Source organism: Cydia splendana, chromosome 17 (genome assembly GCF_910591565.1).
Source record: "Cydia splendana chromosome 17, ilCydSple1.2, whole genome shotgun sequence".
NCBI lineage: Eukaryota > Metazoa > Arthropoda > Insecta > Lepidoptera > Tortricidae > Cydia > Cydia splendana.
This window is the reverse complement of record NC_085976.1, coordinates 5,358,541-5,375,070: the sequence shown is the minus strand read 5'-3', so window position 1 is coordinate 5,375,070 and position 16,530 is coordinate 5,358,541. Positions and strand designations below refer to the sequence as shown.

Below are 16,530 nucleotides of genomic sequence, written 5' to 3'. Positions count from 1 at the left end.
TTTTATGCAAACGGGGAGTTCTTGAGGCTACGTACTTTACTTATTAATTACGTTAATATTTCTAACCGTGTTTGAGATACTGTTTGATAAACATGAGTGCAAAAATCTGTATGTTTCAACCCTAGCAAGTAGATCCTTTACGATTATAATAACTCGATTGTAGATCACTTAGATAATACTACCTATCCTTTCAGCTCAATCTCTAATAATGTTCCACGTGTATAATTATTTTCTTCCATTCGTAGTTGGATGCAGTAAATCCGAACAGACTCGGCATGAAAAGTCTTTTCTACATAAATTATTATTCACGTTTTATTTATTATGCCAAGTCATGTAAACTGCTAGGGTTAGAATTTCAATTAGATGAAATATATTTTTCTAATTTTTTTCTTGTCCTTGTCCAAAAACTTTCTAGAAGGGCAGACGTGCCTTCTACAAGGTTGACCGACGATGAGAACCAGACATTCGGTTGATAAGAGTGAGTGACTTACTAAAAAAACAAGGATATTAATACATTTAATCTAAAATCGAATTAATTGCTTATTCTAAAATTGAATTAATCACTAAAATCCGGTTAAAATATCGTGAAGGTTTACAGGATTATCATCGGGAAACATTAGTTTCGATCCTCAACTTTTCAACTTATTTTAACTACAGAGTAAAAACAACATGAAAACTCCCTCGCTAATCGAAACGTTTTTGCTTGTGCTTTGCGGGTTCTAGTCCCAAAGCAATTAACCACTCTAGTACTTTAATTACGGTGCTACGAAGTTCACGATTGGAATTAGAGTTAGGGAAATTGATTACTTCATACTCACTTTAGTAATTAAGTTCGGGATAGTGAGCATATGTCGCTGGCCTTGTTTCTTTACGTTTTCTCGGGGGATTCTTGTAATTATCCTAAAAGATCCAGTATTTTTTTGGCTTAATTTGTAATTGGATGTGTAAAGTAAAAGTTATTTAACTACAATTAGTTACTTGTACTTTAGGGTTATACTTAAATTTGTAGTAAATTAAATAGGAAGATTTAATTAACTACAAATTTAAGTATTAAGATTTAATGTAGTTAATTAACTAAGGTATGTAATTAAATCGGAAGATTTAATGAACTACAAATTTAAGTATAATCCTAAATGTTACCATCAGCGAATGCACGGATAACCGTTGAGATAGGTTTTTCAGAATCGACCACGTACCTACAGGAAGATTCTGGACGCTTAATAACAACGGTTGAAGGATGGCAGGGCACATTCGGTCTTTGTGGATATCCTTTATTAAATTGAACATTTTCTATACAATGACATAATGATGACAATGATTAAGAATTAATTAATATACTTAATTTTATTTACTTATAAATTTACTTATAAGTTAAAGAATATGAAATATAAATGCAAAAATTTAAACGATCATTCCATCAAAAATCTTACGAAACTGTTTTCCATTTTCTACTCCCACCATTTAAAAATCTGGTGAAATATGTTTTTAATGATATTTTCAACTAATTTCAAGCAAGTGAGCTCAACACGAGGGGAGTAAATAATTAGCCATCACGATTAAATTGAATCTCGCGCGTTTGATGATTGTCGTTCGCCTAGGGCGGGAGCTATCGTGACTAGAAAATACAAACATTTTCGACTATATCTTTAAACCTATAAATTAGAATTATGATGTTTGAAATAGCTTGAAATCTTATGAAAGTGCAAATTGAATAAAATATTGAATTTAATATTTAATCCGCGATGTTAAACATAAACGGATAGTGGTTAAAGAAATGATTATTACTTACCTCTAAGTATGAGGCGATTTTTTACAACCGATAGGTTTTTATTATTTCGGGTTGGGTCTTAGAAACGCGTCATAAAAATGCACATAAGTAAAATTTGACGTCAAATCTAAAGATTTCAATAGTAAGGATAGGCCCTTTCGTTGTATAATAATGCCGAGCGCACATGCGCACCAACGAAAATGTGCACATAATGCCATTTGTGCACCAACGAACTGGCCCGGTCTTTACATAATACACAAGTCAATGGTGAAATCGTAATAAATTTTATAGGTAACATAATTCAGACCGTCCTATCAAAACGCCTTCCTTAACGTTAAAACATAAAGTCAGCATTTCCTTATCTGTTGTGATTGGTGTCTGGCGAGAAAAGGTGAAAAGTGCCCATTATTTTGAACATGAAACGTAGTTAATGTTATTTTGTGAGAACTGGGAGTATATTCAAGAAGATGGCAATCTTTTGCAGAGGAACTAAACGCTATCTGTCCCTATCGCACTAATATTGAAGAGTGATAGAGATAATATCTTTTTGTTTCGTTTTCTGCAAGCGATCTTCATTCGTCATCTTGGCTAGGCTCCCAGGAGTATTATGCACACTTTGGCTGTAACATTACTTAAGTACAATAAAAGAATTTAATTGACGACCCATTTTGTACCTTGTCACAGTGACAATAAAATGAGGTCTTAGCGATTTTCATAATCATAATATTGATTGTCACTGTGACAAGGTACGAAATAGGTCACAAACTAAATTCTTTGACTGTACGAGCAGTCGGATAGGTAGGCTAGGTTAGAAGCCGCCTTTCTTTAGTAATTAAAACGGTAATAGTTAGCTAGATATACCTCTATTAAATGAAGATAATTACTACAACATATACTTGGTCAAGCAAATCTTGTCAGTAGCAAAAGGCGGCAAATTTGAAAAATCGTGGGTTAGCAACACTGTGTTCGAATAATTCCAAAATCGCGTGTCATCTGTGTTTTATCTGTGGAATGTGGCTCGTGAATGACAGCCATCTCGTTTGTTTACATTCTGAATCGTTGCTATTTCAAGAGAAATTTCTGTTGTCACCATTAAATACCAATATATTAAAAAAGATTGTGCATGAACTTAAGGAAAGTCAAGGTGCCTACAACGTACAATCATGCTCGTTGATCGTAAATATTTGTGAAATTTGAGGTTATGATAATTACATGTTTTGGTTTACTGCTCTTTGAGTGTTGCCCTACTTTACTTTTCTGTACATTGCTACTGACATAATTTGCTTAACAAACTAGTCACAGATAAAATAATATACAATTCCGTCCCAGAAAAATCCGAAACCTCCAAGGTATTTTATTTACCGCCACGTGGATTAGATTATATGTTTCCCCTTGTAGAAATCTTGTTACCAATAAAGTGGCTCAGAATAACCCGTCACATTTTCTTGCCGTCAGACTAGCGGATCTAGCATTATTTTCTGAGACGTTTTGTCATTTGTTTTATTTCTCTTTAGCTGAGAGTAAATACAAGCGCTAACGATAAGATGCGAACTTTAATAGTATTTTATACAATCGTGATATAATAGAGAGCTTTTCAGTCGACTACCATGTTTGCCTAAGTAAGGTACGAGATTGAAAAGCTTAATTATATCACTATTGTATACAATACTTTTTCTAAAAGTCAACAAAAATAATACTTTAAACTAGTAGAGTCAAGGTAAACAAACCAAAAGTATACAGCTAAGATACCTACGCGAGCAGCCGCGATACATTCATACTCGTACGCTCCCCGGCCGCGGCCCGCGGGTTGGTCAACGACACCTTCTCGTAACTAATGAGGCCCTGGTAATTGCTCCTTGCTAAATTCAGTTTTCAAACAGTTTTTTTCTCGATTTTAGCCACCGTAGCCTATGGAGACTAACAAGTAACGCTAAGCGGTTTTCGTAGTCTATGGATGTTCCTATATTAAGGGTGTCACATGCGCGTTTCTGACTTATGAAGCAATTGTTCCTACAATATAATCTAAAATAAATAATTATAGTGTAAATAACATTATTTGCGGTATTTGACACATTATGACTGACGTATATAGAGATGTAACTAACGCAAATCGATTGTCACAGCAAGCGATTACGATTGGATGGCACGTAGACTGAGGTATTGAATTGTGACGTATAATGAATTTTTATTTGAGATTTAAATAAAGCTAGAATTATATGGTTTTCCCGCAAGCTACCGGTCGGTCGGTGTATTTAATACACTGACCGAGTAGGTCGCACCCATTGTCAAAATTGAAACTAACTGGGGATCTATTTTAAAGTTTATTTATGTTATTTCTGTGTCAAATTTGTTGTCTGTTAAGTGACGATAAATATATCCATATTTACAGTTAATTATCCACCTTTTCCTTATTTTTATTAAAAGAAAAATGAAAAATTCATATCGATTTACTTAGACGACTACCGATTCATAACGGTGGTGTCCGGCCAACCCTAAAATTAAAAAAAAAAGACGTAGAACGTAAACGTTCGCAGTGCAGTTGTTTTCCTTTGTGATTTCGATGTGCAAAACATTTTACGTAGTATTGCTGTTGTGAGTGACAGACGTCAAATACCGCAAATAATGTTATTTACACTATAATTTGAGCTATAGTTTTGTTTCGTTCTCTTGACCGCGGCGAGCTGTGATTGGTCAATTTCATTATAGTTGACTAAACTGTATCGAAATGAATATTATAGTTGAGTTGGGAGCTCATACATTAAAAGTACCCGAATGCAGTTTGGTATACGAAATCTTAATTCAAGAATTACAGTCGACGAGTAGAAAAGAGGTACTTACGTCAAAAATTTGCCAAAGATATGACATGGATCAGATATGTCAGTGTCAAAAGTGACGTTATTGTTGAAAGAAACGTCTAAAGTGAAGTTTTATGGTAGGTATAAAATGTGTCGGAGTGATGATTTTTTTTTAATTTTCATAACTTTATTGTACGTAGAGTCAGACCAAGAATAGTCTGCAGCGGATTTGATAGCCCACGCAGTGAAAGTGTTATTTTAAACGTCAAACTTCTATACAATTATGACGTTTAAATGACACTTGCACTGCGTGGGCTATCAAATCCGCTGCAGACTTTTTTGGTCCGACTCTAACAACGATATGTAACAGCAGGTATAGAATTGAAAGTACAAAGGCGAATTGAGCTTACTGTGGGACTCTAGGTCGGTCCGTGTAAAATTGCCCTGTAAAACTCATGTAAAACCTATTTATTTATTTTTATTTAATATTAAATAAACATCAGACGACATTTTCTAAAGCAACATCAACCATCAATAGAATGATCTTCCCCTTAATAACCAGATGCTATCACGCTGGCATGTTAAAAAGGTAAAGTGCCCTCATAAAATCCTGAGAAGAGTGTCCAAGTGACTTGTCTTAGCCGCAGGGCTTGCATAATGAAATACCATAACCCCCGAGCAGCGAAATAAGCAGGCCATTCGTATTTTGCGAGTGCCGAATTATCATACTTCACTTTATAGGGTTTCATCAAGAGCTGGGTCTAATAATTTTATATTCTTTGTCCGTTCATAAACGGCCTTGTCCTCTGAATGGGCAATTCTGCGAAACATTTTTAGCTTACATTATTATATGAAATAAGGTTTGTAAAGAATATTTTTAGCACTGCACATCTTGATGGTATTTCATATTGATAGTTATTTGTTCTTTATATTATCAATCAGTCAATTCGATCACTATTCTATTCTATTAGGATATCCTAACAAAACTTCCGTAAGACATGGACATCGACAGAAGATTAAAAAACCGGACAAGTGCGAGTCGGACTCGCCCACCGAGGGTTCCGTACTTTTTAGTATTTGTTGTTATAGCGGCAACAGAAATACATCATCTGTGAAAATTTCAACTGCCTAGCTATCACGGTTCATGAGATACAGCCTGGTGACAGACGGACGGACGGACAGCGGAGCCTTAGTAATAGGGTCCCGTTTTTACCCTTTGGGTACGGAACCCTAAAAACAGAAAAAATAATAGGTCCTCTTTTTTTCTTTTTTCCAGAAATTACAGTATTTTTTCATAATATTTTTTACCTCCACTACCGATTTTACCTCTCTTGTCCCCAGTTACCCCAATCGTCAATAAAAGGTGGGCTACGGCCACGGTATGGGTACTAAGGGCGAGGATCTGGCAGGCCCGGGCGGAGTGATGGTGGGATGACCTGGACGCATATCTCAACGTAGATTGCTCAAAACCGAGACGGATGGAGATCGAAAGAGAAGCCTTTGCCCAGCAGTGGGACACCATAGAGGCTAGTAATAATGTCAAAACTTGCGTGGCAATACAATATTTGTCGTTGTCAACATGCGCGTAGTAGTTAAGTCGCTCGTGGCATAATTCCCGTGGGGTTATTTTTTAAGCTCTAGTTAGACTTTTATAGTTATTCTAGTTTGTACGAGTAAATTCACTTGTTTGTGCGTATAAGTAAAAGCAAAGACATATGTAACTTCGTATAAGACGAATAAAGTCTAAGGAAAAAACGTGCCTCGGAATTCAAGTAAAAGTCATTCTCGAATAGATGGCGCACATACCTTTAGCCTATCCTCGGCTAGATGGCGTGACGACACCGTTTCATATTTAACAATTTTAACACATAGATATCAGTGAATGAACATGGATCAAAATGATATAAAAATAATAATATCATTTATCCATATATATAATTTTTTTGATAACTTTATACGTTTTCATTTTGAGTTTTAGTCGTGTGTCGATAGATGGCAGTAAATTTACAGTGACTACAAAATTTACAATGACAGGACCCCTCTATACTATCTATTCTTTTTGGTAAAAGCAATCAAAGATAAATACTATAATATAGGTGATACACTAATCATGGACTTATAGAGTAAGTGAAAGCTGAATAATATAATGCTTGCTTGGCGAATCAAGATCTTCATTATTCTATTAAATTTGCCAGCTAAATTAGACCAATCAGTTCACTTAATTGAAATTTGAGCCAAATATTGCGATGTATTGATACTGAACAGTTATATAACTCTTAGGAGGATTCCCAGGAGGAAAATTTGGAATAAGCTGGGGTACAGATGTAGTGCATCATCGTTTTCCATCGTGCTTTCTCGGAAACGTTCGTATTTGTCATGCTAATACTTCAGTCAACCCCAGTACTTTTTGTACCGACACTGACTGAAATAGCAAGACACGTTCTTACGATTCCGTGAAAATACGATGGTAAATAATTAATGCACTACAAGTAATAGTACATGATCGACCACACCATTGACGCTTGACGCAGTGCAAGTATAGCCAGTGAGTTCAGTGACGTAAAGTAGGCATTATGAACCTTTAGTCTTTATCCTGAGGTATTTAAATAAAAGTAAACAAAATCTACCCTTAAATGGCTCCTTAAGCCAGTTGAGGGTAGATGCTAACATTACATGATCAAATTTAATGTAGGTAAAAGTCGGGTCGTTCAGTGACAGATCCAGGCGGTTTTGTATTTGGTTGGTTAACCAATAAATGTTATATATACCCGAAAATTTACATATTATTTGTTTACTTTTATTTAAATACCTAAAGACACAGAATAGCCGCCGCCATACAATCGAAGTTACGCTCTCTTTTTAAAACAGCCTTCTGAAATAACGTGAACATTAAAGTAGAGGAGAGTTGCGTATATTGTATCGCCGGTTGAATTGTACGTTGTCTAGATTTTATTTTAAATGACCCAGTTTATTTACACGTGCACCAAACAATGCTCCCGTTATATTACCCCGTTATTAGATGTAAACATTATAATATTATAGGGCACACATACGACTGCTTACATAAACTAAAAGACAACTGTAATTGTAACATAATTGAGTTTGTTGAATCATATAAATATTTAGGGTTAATAATAGACAGGACATTTAACTGGAAATTACAAGTACAAGCATTCTGTAACAAATTGAGATATATTTACGTAACTTTCCAACAACTTAAAAAATATGTAAATCGTAAAACCATGCGAACGCTTTACTTTGCCCTAGTGGAATCACACATAGATTATGGATTAATAGCATATGGTCGTACATTTAAAACACAACTAGATATGATTAGAAAGCTACAGATTCGGTATTTAAAATTATTAGTTAATCCTAAACAGAAAAAAACTTGTAACAAAGATTATGATCAGCTGTTTAGATTGTGTAATATTCTACCCGTAAATGAAAAATTTAAGTTATTTGTAGCATCTCATAATTATAGTACAAAGTCATTTCCATGTAAAACACAGAATAAAGATAAAGTGACAAGAAGAAAACCTAAACTATTCTTAGAAAATTTTACTCCCATTAATTACTATGGAGAGCGGACGTTTCAATATTTGGTACCTAAAATATTTAATGCACTTCCAGAAAAACTATTTGCTAAAGAGATAAGCCCACATACCTTTAGAACAAGTGTTAAGAAATATTTAATAGATATTTGCCCACAGGAACAGTAGAGAGGGGTCAACTTATTATGGAAACATATAAAAGTGGACCCGTCTTTGCTGGCCCTGAAGGCCTATAATAGAATAACTAGATTTAAATTTGCATGCTTAGTTATTAAGTTAAAATAATACAGCATGTTTATAAATATTTAACTGACACAAACATGTATATCAAGAGCTTTACTAACTGCCATCAAACTGTTTTGCAGTTTGGCAGTCCTATTTCAATGTAAAACATATGTACTGTGTCTTATGAAAATAAATAATAATAATAATAATAATTGTGCGTTCGGGGATGGTATCCGCCACGTGTATCCCTTGCTTTTAGATTAAAGTGTCTTAAAGGGCCTCTGCGCTGTTGGCTTCGGCCCCACGTACGCCTCCCAAAGGTCCGGGACCCCATGGTCCCGAGATATGAAACAGACATACAAATAATAATAATAATAACCCCCAATTATCTGACCAGAAATGGCATAGGGCTTTAAAAACATAAGACACAAAAATATGATTTTCGACGGTCTCTATCTATTTTTCTATTATGTGAGTTTGTAATAATAGATAAGTTAAAACTAACTTAACTATACGGTGTCATCCGACCTTCTCCTATAATACTAAAATGTTTTATTAACAAACTAGATGAAAATGACATAATGGTCCTCTAAGTAATGTATGAAATACGTGGGAAAGTACAAGTGAAATTACTTAATCACTTTCGCGATGCCGGCTGATCAGCGGACATGCAGAAACTATTGTATGTTACTTAATATTAATTCAACTTGTGTGGTCCAAAACCGCAAGTAAAACATTTTTAGCATTACATAAGCCAAACGTATTCAACCATGGTATAATAATATACTCCGCCTGGTACTCTCTTCCGACCACGAGACTGACACAAGCCTACGTCATCACGCGACAGCGCTATATAATAATATGCGATAGCGCTATATAAAGAGGCAATGTTATTGTGACGTAGGCTTGTGTCACTCTGGGAAGAGAAGGCAACAAACACATACATACCTATGCATTATTGGGCAGCATAGGACTCCATCTTTTCAGTTGGTTTTACTTACCCATATCATTTGCACTGTACAGTACTGCGGAATGGAGTATCGAGACAAACCATTCTGGTTTAACGATGCCTTTGGATCAAAATATTATGTAATTGAGATTTATCTCTAATAAAAAAAAATCCTTCTACGAGAGCTACAATACTTACTTAAATAGGTATCAAGTTAAAACTTCTGATTGCTACACATATCTTAAGTATTTTACACGATCACGAACCATTTTTGGACAGTGACAATCTTTGGAGATCCGAGTGTTGGTTTTTGATTACATGCAATGATAAATGCATGCTACTTTATAGAGACCTATAAGTAACCACGCTCTCACTTGTAGCTGGTGGCATATACAATTTAAAGACCGACTTTCATTAGTAACGAAAGTAATTGTTAGGAAGTCATCGTTTGCGCTACAAATAATGGCGAACACATGTGCCGCTCACGGCATACGTCAACTATTACTAGCAGTAATCAAATTAAGATATAATAGAGCACTAATCTATTTGCAGTACATTAATTTCAGCTTTTCACTTGAACAAAGCGTCATTAATTCGTTGATCTTTGAGAAGGTCACTTGTCATATCACCATGAAGTATAAACCAACATTTTCTAATTCAAGTACTCGTTATTTCCAAAAGCTGACCCAAAACGTTTACATTGTTACCGCAACAAACTTTTGGTTTGAAGATGTTAAATTACCTAATCGTTTTGTGAAAGTGTACAACTCTCTTTCAAAGTTTCTTGAAGCAATCATTGTCGCACTAGCTATTACCGCAGTTGGCGCAGGCTATTCTCAAAAAAACTTAACACAGAAGCAAAACACTGATACATTGATGAAGAGTGTTCCAAACCTTTTTGTATACATCATGTACGGATTTATCGTCTATAACAAAGAAGAAATTAAAAATCTTCTATTCTCATTGACGGTATCATTAAAGGAAATATACAATGATGAAATAGAGAGGCAAATGATGATGAAGATCAGACTGTACATGGCAGGTTCCATATTTGTTGGGTCCTGTCCAATGATTGCATATGGGGTAGAAGCAGCATTTCACGTTTTAACGTCAAGTAAGTACCTCTATACCTCTCTTCACCGCCTGCCCACAGCCGAACACTGTTGAAAATGGATCAGTAAGACGATTACAACGTTTAGGTATCTGGTTTATATATCCTGTTGTTGCTTACCGTCTTATTATAATGACATTTTTATTTTCAGATGCTACATTTACAACGTTAATTCCAATCTGGCCAGATCTAGAAGATAGACGGCTCGTTGCTGGCTTCGTCCGAATCTTAATCTACATAGTCTGGTTGCTTTTAATTGCCCACGTTGTGGCCATTTACTGTCTCATGATTTCTATTTCCATCTGTCTCAGTTATCAATTCGCAAACCTTTACGAGTACTTCTTAGATCTTAATAATATCTTTGACGAAGAAGATAGCCAAGAAGATCAAGAGAAAAGATACGAGGAAGCTGTAAAAGTGGGAATCAAAATGCACAACATTATCTTAAGGTAAATGTATAACGGTTATCCAACGATGGATGTTTGAATAACTTTTTTAATATTTTCTAAAGTATTTAATGCCTAATTAAAGACCGTGCATTAGAGTCGAGCGTTAAATCATGCCTTGTCTTGCGCGATATTGCGACCTTAATACTCTTACTGAAGATATGCGAGTAATCGAGTATGCCCCTATTGTTCTTTGCAGATGTGTGAACCAGTTACAATCATCCTGCAAAGTAGTCTACGGAGGCCAAATTCTTATCAACGTCTGCGTGTTGGCGCTGCTAATGATCCAGATGATGGTTGGACTATTTTGGACAGCTTTTCTTTTATTCATCATTCGTTTGCTCTTTTCCCATTCACTTGGGGTCGGTGCAGCATGTCTTCTTGCACACAACTCTGTCGTTCGACATCTCATCATATCCTGCTTTCTTTTCATATCATTTCTCACACAGTACATCCTTCCTGTGCGCCTGCTAATCTTCAGGTAGATTCGCCAATTTTATTACGCAATTTCTCAAGTCTGCTCTGTACTCTTAGTCCGTCTTCATCCACAAGCACAATATCATCGGCAAAAATTGTACCTACACCAGGGTGCATCCTCCTCTATGTCCGATGACTAAGTGTCCATAATCAGCAGAAACCGGTCTTAAAGCAGATCCCTGGTGCAAGCCTTCCGTGACACTGAATCGCTCGGTGGTGCCGGCAGCTGACCGGACCCGTGTACAACATCGGTTGTACATTAACCGAATTAGCTCCACACACTTCTCACATATAAATAAGGATACAGCCTGATCCTCCAACAGAAAAATACAGGTATGAAAAGTACCTAAAAGCTATAAAAAATATGCTGAACTGCTCTGGTTTGAAGAATGCCTTACGTTACACTACTATGTCTGATACGAGATCAGGCGATGACGTTCGAAAGGCTATTATGGATGGTTTTATCCACGTGGTAAAATAACTGTCTTTTTAACACCGCGCGATGGAAAGTGACGGACACCGTTTTATCACGCTGTCACGTAAACAAGAACGACCATCATATCCGTACAGGTCGCTTAATAATTCTTTAAATATTTTCCCGAAACATCCAAGCTACAGCCATATGCATTGACAGGAAAATGGAAACATCCATCATCGCCGTTGTCATAAAATGATCTTCAAAACACGAGACAGTTATTAATAATTTATTTGCCTAGAGAAACAAGCGACGCAGCAATGGCTGCGACTTCAACAGGCATCCCTACGCCAAACTGAATCCAGTTAGTTTTTAACTGACTTTTATAGTACATTGTAGGAGAGGACGGAAAACTGCTAAAACGACGACGATGGACGAGTGAGTTTGAGGGCCGACACGTTAGTGGAGGCCCTCAAATTATACGAGTCCATCTTTAGCGTTTCCGGCCGAGGCATTACACAGTGCTTTTCACGACTACTGCGAGGAAATAAGAAAAGATTTGCATAACTATAAGTAGGTACTAGCCCGCGAGTTCTCTGGTAGCAAATTACTAGCCACTGCCTGTCATTGTCAATATCATTTTCTTCACTAGAAGAACTCATTTTTATACGTTTTTCTTGTATTTTTTAGTCAAACACAATTTACACTATCCAATTCAGTAAGTATTTTCCGATCCCGCCTTTTTTACTTTTTTTATCACCTTTAAGAGGCGTTTTTCTGTTGTTTGCTTCAAACCGACTCTAAACCACACACAGCTACAAAAGTAAAAAAACGCCTTAAGCGTGAACTGAATGAACTGACTGAATGAATGAATGGTTTTGACATTTCTTTTTTTTTTGAAACAAGAAATTGGTCCTATAAATAACCTAATTTTATTTTTGAATGAAAAAGTTGCGCCAAAAAAGACCTTTTATTTATTTTTTATGTTTTAAATGATACTCATTGCTGTATCGAACCGGCACCAATGACAGATCATGAAAACAATGAAACATTGTAGTAGTGGTGGTTCAGGTGCTACAGCTATTGCCTACTTTCCAGGTTGGCTTTAGACCATCTATTGCCACATTTCCTAACAGTGGCGTGAAAAAAAGGATAGTTCTTGATTTGGTTGAATATTTAAATGTGTTTTCTTTATGTTAGTTTCGACTTTTATATTTATTTCAAAATCTAGGATGGGCTCTGACCATTCTGAGGGACCTCTTCGAATATATCTTTGTCAATTTTCATGACCGACCATAAAATCATTAATCCGTTACGCAACTATGTATCCTAGCCATCTTTGGGTCACATGTAATTTTTATGATTTGTAATGTACTATAGACTGTTTTTAAAGTCCGTTATTTTTGTTAAACATTATGTTTGGTTACAGCAAACTGATCGCTCATTGGTGCAACTGGCTCCAATAGTATTATCGGCCATCGCAGTGTTAGTTACTTCTGGTTTGTTCATATTGAGCGCGGGTGACATAACTCTTGAAGTAAGTTTGTTTAGGCTTTTACAAAAGCGTTAAGGGGAAATTCGGATGACAACTGCAGCCTGCATTACTAATGCCATTACTGCAGCGATCGTTATTCGTGCGTTGTTACTATCGATTCCTTGATAAAAGTGTTATAATTTCTAATCTAAAACCCAAATCTCACAAAATTTTATTGAAGTGACAGATGTCATCCTACCCTACTAAAAAGTTTCGAAAAATTGAAAAATATAATACGTCGGTGGCAAACAAGCATACGGCCCGCCTGATGGTATGCAGTTTCCTTAGTCTATGTACGCCTGCAACTCCAGAGGAGTTAAGTATATGCGTGTTGCCGACCCTAACACTAAGTTTTTTGTACATATTTACTTGTTTTATTTACTACTACATATTATAGGAAGATAATTAAAGAAACCCTAAATCAGAATTGATTTCAATGAAACCCTGGTCAAAAATTGGTCCTGCCTGCCTTCTTGTGTTTTTGTCAGGCGGAGCGGCTACCGACTGCCATGTTCCATTCAGGCTGGCACAACTGCAGACGGCAGTCCTCTGTGCGAGTGCGGAAATTGATCACATTCGCCATGATGCAAGCTCAGGTCAGCCTCTGACTATTTTATTCTAGCAATATTTTTTTTACTTTAAAATAAACTAAACAATCAAAAACATAGCAAAACTTACAGCGCTTACAATTGTTTGCTTAATCTATTTCTATGATAATATAAAATGCATAAATCTAAATAACGAATTTTGGGGATTGCAGCTTTAATCTTTAATCAAATTTTATGAGAACGACATTATAACTCGAGAAACTAATATTGATATGTTATAAGGTCCCATCTCGCTCGCACCAATAAATTATAAGAACAAAAAAAAGGCGATATTTATTGAAGTTATAATAAAAAAAATTACACCCTGCGAGAAATAAAGCACTTGAAAATTAATGAAACACATACGGCGCGATTCGCGCTATGCGACGTAAGCGCCAGCCGCCATAAGGTACCTCTTGTCGTGGAACGTCACACATCTTTACTATTTCATATCTAGTGAATCTCTAATTCATTTCCCGAATCGCGACGCCAGCCGCCATAAGGTACCTTTTGCCGTGGAACGTCACATATCTTTACTATATCGTATCTAGTTAATATCTAATTCATTTCCCGAATCGTGCCGATAAACTGCAATCACTTTTGGACACGATATGAAATCGGAAAAAACATCAAGGAATATGTAATTTGATCGCATTGTCACACGCGATATTCGAAAGTCCGAACCTCTGTGTAAATTTCATTCGAGCGTGACGAGCGTTGTCTAATATTGAATGGGATTTTGAACAGCGTGCTAGACGCGACGTTTTGGAAACTCAAAATCCCATACAAAATGACACTTAACGCAAACGCATACGTCACGTCACTAGGGGTGCAGAAAAAAAGCTGTTTCCCTATCCCTATTCTCTATCAGTCTACATCCTATATTTTAAGTTCTAATCGTCTTTTTTGTCTTGTCTGATTTTTTTTCAGCACGTCGTGGTAATTAAAGGCCTCGGTGTAATCGAACTGTCGTACAACAGCTATATTGCGGTAGGCCTTTTTCAGTATTTTATTCTACCGTCATAATTAGTTTTACGTAGGTACCTACTAATTGTTCTTTATCATTTCAGATAGTGAAATCATCTTATTCAGTATTCTCAATAATTTACTGAATTCTCAATAATTACACATAATTTTTCACGTAAATTATTTTGGGGCACAAATTAAAGCACTTAAGTATATTTAAACAAGCATTATCAACAAAATGTACCTACCTGTACCTCCTGTACCAATTGTTCAAAAATTTCATCACAATAAAATCAATATTTTAATCACAGATGTTTTTTTTTGTTTCAACAAAACAATTCTTATGATCAAAATTACGCGCCGCTTAACGAAGTAGTTAAAAGAAATAGTCTGAATAAGTTAACAGAAAGTGTCAAGAAGTGCGCCGGGTTTTGCGATAAAATTGTAAAAATTTCTTAATTTAAATAAAAGACCTTGTAACGCGGCCGCATAGAATTAATAATGAGTATACCTCCATAATAATACCAGAAGAATTAAAGAAAGCAGTCCAGCGGCGAGATGACAAACGCTCCCGGGGGTCCGCTTCGCTGAAACTTGGGCTGAAATCCCGCAATGCCTAACTTACTTCGCCCATCCGTTATGTTTCATCTGGCTCGAGAGTTTAATGAAAATGATAAAAATATTCAACTGCGCCGCGGTTTCCTTATTGTTGAACGCTTTTATTGTTACTGCTTTTGCGTGCTCGAGCTTTATTTGATGTTTTTAGGTCGGCTTATTACATTCCAAACAGATTTACCTACTTAATTGCGTTAGGTTAAAAAAATCATTTTATGGTAATTTTGTTTTTTTTTCCTTTATCGGTGAATCTGGTGTATTTAATTGTTTATTGTGCTTCTGAGAACCATTTTAATAAAAATAAATACTAATTTACATTTGCCGTTAAAGTATGTTGTTGACTCTTATCTTACTGATACTGAGTAGAACGAAAGACCAAGAAGATAGAGCGTTTCATGCGAACGTTTGCCCTCGGTTTCAAACAAGTTTATGTACTTAAAACTTGAAGCAAGCCACGTTGTTATTTTCATCAGATTAATGCGAAAATATCTTAGCGAGAAATGAGATAAAAACTTTCGTTGGTTACCGCAGAAATCCATTTCCAAGTTAAACAGATCTTTTATTCGCGTTTTTGCTCATTGAATCTCGAACTTTTTGTCTCCAGTTTTTGAGGACGGCTTACCTCCGTTTTGAAACTTAATTAAAAACGTTTGGCTAAATGCCTGGAACTAACGGGGAAATTTTTAATAAACCACTAAATGTAAATATTTTTATTTTATTTTTAACTAAATAATGGTTTTAACATCATGTTATTAGTAGCGCCATTTATATGTATAATATTACATTTATAGCCTTGTCGGTAGTGACTCTGGCTATGAAGCAGGAAGTCCCGGGTCCGAATCCTAAGGGCATTTATCTGTATGTTTGCCATAAATATTTGTTCCTGAGTTATGAAACTTGCAAATAAATACATATGTGCGGAAAGTTCTCTCTCTATTCTATCTCTACTAAGTGCCCCACAGTACGTCTAGGTACTAAGTATATTCGTCCATCTCATTAATTTATCCTAAAAAAATAGAATACGATAAGTCAGCCGTAAACATGAACGAGCAGAGCCGTTAAGTGGGTGGCCACTGGGTGGCTGTCCA

The 16,530-nt window shown here is 35.9% G+C and overlaps 2 protein-coding genes and 1 long non-coding RNA gene across 3 annotated transcripts in view; 2 read left to right on the top strand and 1 right to left on the bottom strand.

Annotated features, from left to right (window-relative positions):
• Positions 1 to 16,530, top strand: part of LOC134798730 (ubiquitin-like modifier-activating enzyme ATG7) — a 441,738-nt gene that overhangs the window by 55,625 nt on the left and 369,583 nt on the right. The window lies entirely within an intron of this gene.
• The window catches only part of LOC134798737 (uncharacterized), a 432,480-nt gene that overhangs the window by 238,914 nt on the left and 177,036 nt on the right, over positions 1 to 16,530 (bottom strand). The gene's annotated exons all lie outside the window — the stretch shown is intronic.
• On the top strand, positions 9,863 to 14,985 carry LOC134798541 (uncharacterized). Its single transcript, XM_063770923.1, has 7 exons — positions 9,863 to 10,405; positions 10,554 to 10,851; positions 11,048 to 11,144; positions 13,170 to 13,277; positions 13,763 to 13,870; positions 14,792 to 14,851; positions 14,932 to 14,985. Exons 1-7 carry the CDS (start codon positions 9,922 to 9,924, stop codon positions 14,971 to 14,973), a joined length of 1,197 nt encoding a protein of 398 aa, XP_063626993.1. The 5' UTR covers positions 9,863 to 9,921; the 3' UTR covers positions 14,974 to 14,985.